The sequence below is a fragment of the Tauraco erythrolophus genome, chromosome 18 (assembly GCF_009769465.1).
Source record: "Tauraco erythrolophus isolate bTauEry1 chromosome 18, bTauEry1.pri, whole genome shotgun sequence".
NCBI lineage: Eukaryota > Metazoa > Chordata > Aves > Musophagiformes > Musophagidae > Tauraco > Tauraco erythrolophus.
Window position 1 is genome coordinate 1,215,518 of NC_141482.1, and position 6,565 is coordinate 1,222,082.

At 64.0% G+C, this 6,565-nt stretch overlaps 1 protein-coding gene across 1 annotated transcript; it reads left to right on the top strand.

Annotated features, from left to right (window-relative positions):
* The first annotated feature begins 557 nt into the window (after nucleotides 1-557).
* On the top strand, nucleotides 558-6,036 carry TP53INP2 (tumor protein p53 inducible nuclear protein 2). The gene is made up of 3 exons (XM_086623059.1): nucleotides 558-716; nucleotides 4,056-4,365; nucleotides 5,784-6,036. Exons 1-3 carry the CDS (start codon nucleotides 593-595, stop codon nucleotides 6,034-6,036), a joined length of 687 nt encoding a protein of 228 aa, XP_086479185.1. The 5' UTR covers nucleotides 558-592.
* The last annotated feature ends 529 nt before the right edge of the window (nucleotides 6,037-6,565 follow it).

Below are 6,565 nucleotides of genomic sequence, written 5' to 3' on the forward strand. Positions count from 1 at the left end.
AGCTGGGACAGCAGCACCGCACCCTCTGCCCTGCCCTCCCAGCAAAGCCTAGTGCCACTGGCACCACTGCATGCCGTTGGGTGCCAGGGGAGGCAAGTCCTGGCCTGACCTCAGGCCGGTGTTTGGTTCTGCCCCGCCAGCGCCGGCGGGTGGGTCCCCTGGGACACCCGTGGGGAAGGGGACACGGTGCTGCCGCTTCAGACACGGTGCGTGATGCCCTTGGAGATGCCAGCAGCTGGGATGGCCCACGGCACTGCTCAGCACCGCAGCCCCCTTTCCACTGTCCCCCTCCAGCCCCTCTGAGCCCCCGGGACACAGGAGGGCCACGCTGCCAACCGGTCCAAGCACGTTATTCCTTTTTCTCTCCCTTTCCCAGGCCTTTGCACTGAAGCCAAGAGAAGAACCTCGGAACTGCACTGCACACCGTTTAACCCCGCTACCCTGCCGCTCCCGGCAGAGCATCTCCACCACCACTGCGAACCCGAGTGCTGTTTTCCCCACTCCCTGCCCGTCGCTCCCGTCTCCGTGCCTGGAAGCTGGTGCTCAGCAGTAGCTCTAACTCACCGTCCGTCCCACTGGACCGCTCCCCACCATGTTTCAGCGTCTCACCAGCCTCTTCTTCAGCGACAGTAACCCGCCGGAGGGCCTGGAGGAGCCCAAACCCTTTGTCGAGGAGGAGGAGGAGGAGGATGGCTGGCTCATAATTGATCTTGCAGGTGAGAAAAGCAGGGGACACGGGTTTCCCACAGCCTCTGCTGCACCTTGCCTCTCTGAAACTGGGCAAACCCCTTGAGATGACAACAGATGAGCTTCCACCATGTGTGATCAGCTCTGCCCTTCATCCCTCCTCCCCTGGTCCCCCCACCCTGCCCACGGTGCCCAGCCCTGTGGTCACTGCAGCCGCCCCCGTCCTGCTCCTCCTTTTTCCCTTTCTTCTCCCACTGGTGGTTCCTGCCAGCGTGGGAGCAGCAGCAGCAGCGTCCCTGGTCCTGGATGGGACCCTGCACAGCACCAGCCCGGGGAGGTCACTGGGGTTTCGGTGCAATCCTGCCCACAGGGGGCTCGGGGAGTTGGGGGATGCCAACCCACATGGGCTGTCTGCCTGGGAGCCGCGACGGTGCCGTGGCCTTGGCTAAACTGGGCCGTGGGCAGCACTTTGCCCGGAGGAGCTGGGCTCTGCTGCTCCCTACAACATCCATGCCAAGAGCAACCCAGGAGCCTGTTCCCTGGGGGAAGGGCCAGTCCCCGGGCACTGGGGGTGGGCTGGGGATCTCTCCAGGCGAGAGCAGGGGGTGGCGGTGCCTGCCTGTCCCAGCGGGGGACATCCCACTGGTGCTCTGACCCACGTTTGGGTTGTTTGAGTCCATCAGGAGAGCAAATCTCAACTCCAAAGGGCTCATCTTCCCAACTCATGCCCGGTGCCCATGCCAACGGCACTCAGGAAAGGGATGTTGGGCACAAGGTGCCCGTACTTAGCGATCCCTCCAGGGTCCCCTGTTCCCAGGGATGATGACAGCCATCTGGAGCCCTGTTTGACACCAACCAGACGGGTCAAATTCCTTGTGTGCCGAGAGCTTTTCCAGCTCCATTAAGACCTTGGCTACTGTTACAGGGTCGATGACTCAACCAATTGCAATGATAATTTTATGACCTTTTGCTTGCAAATCGGGCAGCGGACTTAGACAAACAAGGCTGCTTGTGCAGGAGCTCCTTGGCGGCCATGGTCTGCTTTTGCAGCCTCTGGTTAGTCGTGGTGCCCCAGGCCAGAGGACTGTTCATCCTCCCTCTTGCAGGCATCTCTTCTCCGAGCAGCTACTCCCTGCCTGTCCCCTGTGCACTGAGCAAAGCTCATTATCATGATGCGAGTAGTTTGTCAGGGCTTTTCCTCCGTGCAGTGAGCTGGAGAGGGGACCGGAGCATGGGCAAGCCTGGGCTGGGGGACAGGGACAGCTCTGTGCCTGGAGGGAGCACTATGGAGAGCTGGTGGAGGAGGCTGGGTGGTGTAGGCATGGGCGGCCGTGGAGGATTCCCTGTCTCTGGGCTCTCGGGTGACTGTCCCAGGGCGGTCATGGCAGCGACACGGGACGAGCTGGCTGCAGGGAGGTGCCCGTAGCAACGGGCACACAGCTGCCACGTGTCAGGGCCAGCTGGCAACGGCTGCAGCATGCCCAAAGCACGGAGCCAGGAGTTTCCCAAGACAGAGAAACGCTGGGCTGTGCCCTGATCCCCTGGGTCCAAGACTGCCGCCGGCTCCGCGGGGACCCAGCGATGGATTTGGTACCAAGGGCTCCCGTTTTTTTTCCAACCGAGCAGCCAGGCTCTCGGTGCAGAGCTGGCTTTCAGCAGCCTGTCTGCCTCGGACCTGCCACCCCACCACTGCTCCCCTCTGGCCCAGCCGCTGCCTTTTCCCGTAGCATTCCCTGGTCAGTGAGGGACCAATTTACCTGAGCCCTATTTCTGAGGCTGGAGTTACGCAAAGCACTTTAGAAACTGAACCCGCTGGCTCCATCCTTCACCTTCGAGCTGACAGGCATCTCACAGCCTGGCTCCCTCCCAGCAGCCTGTTGAGTCTCTGAATTCGTTCCCTCTCAGCCAGGTCTTCGACCCATGTGTTGAAAAAATGCACCCGAATTAACCAGATCTCCCCGGAGCGTTACAGGTGCCCCCCTCGCCCCAGCACCCAGCCTGGCTCTGCTCAGCACCCGGGGAGGGAGCAAAGAGCATTTCCCGGCGCTTTGTCATACGGCTGCAAGTCACCCAGGGATTGGGGGAACCCCAAAATATTCCTTGTGACAGTAAACCCCACGTCGGCAAAGGATGGGGACAGGTAGCTGTGCACAGTGGGGGCAGGGTTCAGCCGTGCAGGGTCCCCTGCCCGCAGCCCCCCGGTGTGGCAGCGCTGCCGGGCCAGGAGCGCGCTGGCCGGGCTCACTGGCTGGCTCCGGGCTGGCAAATAATCTCCAGCCCGGCATGTCAACAGCTATTAATAGCTTGATATCCACTGACCTGGAGAAAGATGCTCTCGTGTTCACAAGGCTAATTGTGGCCGGGCTGGGGCAGCGGCTGCGGGAGGAGCCGGGCACGTGGGGGGTGGCAGACACCGGCCCCGTGCTTCGTGCGCTGGATTTCTCCACCACGAGAACATGTTCACCTCTGATTTCTCCTGCACCCTCACCCAGCCGCAGGGTCACGTATGTCTGTATAGATACTGCACTGCACCCCCCACCCCCAGACCAGTTCCCTGGAACCCCCCGGCTGGGGCTGGGAAGGGCTCTGGATGCCCCTGAGCCCACCTTTAGGCTCGGGCTCCCTTCCCATGACACAACCAGTAATTCTGAGCACCGACAGCCCAGAGAAGCACCAGCCCAAGTGCTTTGGCCAGGCGGAGGTGAGGAGGGGGAGGCGAGGAAGGTCAGGGTGTCGGGAGGGGTTGGGGGGGGGGCAGCTCCTGGATCAACCACCCAAAACTCGCCTCTAACGGACTGAAGCTGAAGGCGCGGCGATAACGTTTGCCGAAGAATTTATTCCCCTGGTTTCGTCCAGAAAAAAAAAGGTGTGAACTATTTTTTTTCCCCTCTGCGTGTGTGCGTGTGTTTGGTTTCAATGTTTGCCAACACCGCCGTTGGCAAGCGCAGGCGAGCCGGCGTTCCGCCGCAGTGGCACGGCGTGGCATGGCACGGCTCACGTGCCATGCGAACAGGCGGAAGCAGCGGTTTTTTTTCCCGACTGAATTTCTTCCTTCGTTCTGAGAAGGCAAAAAAACTTTTGCTGCACTAAACCCTGCTGGTTCCCCCCACTTTTTTTGGTTAAATTGCCTAACCGGAACCGTTTCCGTTGCTTGCTGCCGTAGCAAAGCCGGACCCCCGCAGCCGCGGTGCGGTGGACGTTGCGCCCGTCTCTAACGGTGGTGGTGGTGGCGGTGGTGGTGGTGGTGGTGGGGTGTCTCTTGCACTAACGATGCCCCTTTCTCTCCCCCTCCCCTCCTTCCCCACTGTACATGGTATGTGTGTGTGCCCCCGCTGCGCCCCGCATGGCTCTGCACCCCCCCACCCCAGGCAGCCGTGCCCACCCCGGCGCAGCCCGGCGAGCGGGTGCTGGCGGTACCGGGCGCTCGGTGCGATCCCGCCCGACACCCCCTGGTCCGCCACCGCTACCGGCCGCTTCCCCAGCCCCGGCTGGTCCCTGCTTGATGGACGAGAGTTGGTTTGTCACCCCTCCCCCCTGTTTTACTGCAGAGGAGCCCGGCCCCGGTGGCGTGGGGAGCAGCCCCATGGAGGACCTGCTCATCGAGCACCCCAGCATGTCCGTCTACGTCACCAGCACCCTCGAGGTGGACGGGGAGGGCCCCGAGGATGATGTTGCCGGGTGAGTGTGGCGTGGGGGGTGCTCGCTGGGGGGCTGCCAGCCCCGGCATGTGCTGCAGGACTGGGTGGATGGTCAGTCCTGCCATCCCAAATCACTGCGTGTGGCTGGGAGCAGTTTGCCCACGGATGGAGTGGGACTGGGGGGATCCCGCTGTCCCCATGTCCCACCTCAGGGAGCACCCTGCACGCTGGGTGGGGTGCCCCGGCTGGCGCTGTGCGAGGATGGCAGCCTCCTGTCCCCAAATACTCTGCCGAGGGGATCTTGCCACTGTGTTGAGAGGTTGTGGGTGCATGGCCGTGAGCGTTGCTACTGGGCTGTGGTGGTAGAGGGCTGCAGCCCCCTCCCTTGCCCTGAGCAGGGTCTCCTGGCACAGCTGCCCACACTGTTGCCACCTGTCACCCCACTGCCCGTCACCCCACTGCCCATCCAGGGGGATTTGCTGGGCTTAAACGAAGGATTTTGCACAGGTCTGGCACGAGCAAGGCAAACCCAATGGGACAAGGTGGCCTTTGGGCACAGTGGTCCCCCCAAGACCCCTGGCTCCCACAGGCAGGAGGATGCTGCAGCCCCCACCCTGATCCCCCTCCCAGCTCTGTACTGGCCCAGCGCAGAGGTGTCCCCCCAGCCATGGGCACAGCCATTTCTCCCTGCCCTGAAGCCCAGCTTAGCAGTGCAGGGGGGGTTAAACAGAATTGCCCCAGATGGCCCCACTGCCCTCCTCTGCCTCAGGAGCTATGGGCTGGAGCCCCCCACCCCATCCCCGGGGCCACAGCCTCGCTACAGCCCCTGGGGGCTCTGCCCCATCCCTGGGGCTGCCCTCCTGCCACCCTGTGCCTGCTCGGTGCTGCCATGGCCGAGTCCTGGGCCCCGCCGTGTCGTGGGGTCCCTGCTGCCCCCCGGTCGCAGCCCTCCATCATCTCCCCCGCGAACCCCTCAGCGGGGCAGGGGGTGGAAGGGGCTCCCCCGTGCCCTTGGCGGTTATTCACTTGCTGCACAGGAATTCGGGGTGAAGCTCCACCCAGGGGACAGCGGTCCTGCAGGACGTCTGTCCTTGCAAACCTCCCTGAGCCACAGCTGGATCTGCAGAGCTTCTGAGGAACCTCAAACCTCAATGCAGAAAGGGGCCGAAGGGAGCTAGAAACGGGCCAGGAGAACAAGCGGGGAGGAAAAGGCGCCGCGCTCGGCTCCCCTCCGCTGGCCGGAGCCACTGCAGGGGACGGCCCCGTTCCTGGTGGTGTCTGGATCTATCCCGGGTGTCCTAGAACCCTCCTGGGCTGGAGCCTCCCCACCCCACTGGCTGCCGGGGCCGGAGGGAGCCGTGTCCCACGGCGTGATGCGGGTGGGCGTTGGAGACCCCAGTCCCCTTCTCGCCGGGTGGGCGAGGGCCAGGTGCCAGCTGACGGCCCCTCTCTCCGCAGGGACGTGCCGGAGCCGCGGGTGGAGCGGCACGCGCCGCACCACAGCAGGACGCTGGCGGTGAAGGCCGCCATCCTGGAGAAGGTGGGGCAGGTGCGGCGGGTGCAGCGTGCCAAGCAGCGGGCGGAGAGGCACTGGCTCAGCCAGAAGGCGCTGCAGCGGCAGAACCGGGCGCACCAGCGCCCACCGCGCCGGGCCGGGCAGCACGCCGGGACCTTCATCCACCAGCCCTGCCAGCGCCACCGCAACTACTGACCCCGGCAGGACGCCCACGCCGCCGCTCCCCCCGCCACGATACCGGCCGCCCCGGGGAGTGCCGGCCCCGGCGAGCACCGGTGACGCCGGGCTGCGGTTTCACTCCACATCCCGTCCCCCCACACCTGCATGCCCGGCCCCCCACTCCTCGTCTTCCTCCTCCCGCCTTCCGCTGCTCCCCTCGCCCTTCGCCCCCGATGCCGCCCCTGGAGCCGCCGGCACGGAGAGCCGTGCCGCCCCTCTCCTCCCTCGCAGCCGTGCCAGCCTTCACGCGGGAAATCGGTATTCCCGGTGAAATAATCCATTTCCGAAATCCACGGCGAAGCCTGTTGGTCCTGACGAGCCTGTGACATCAGTGCCTTTCTTCATGACATCACGGCTCCACGTATAGCCAGGCTGGGATGTCACGAGCAGAGACACCGAGCGGAAATGAAAAGGGCAACGCAGCGACGAGACTCGTGATTTTTTAGGAAAATCTCATCCACGACACTAAACGACGCTTCCTCCCCTCGAAACCAGCAAACACCCC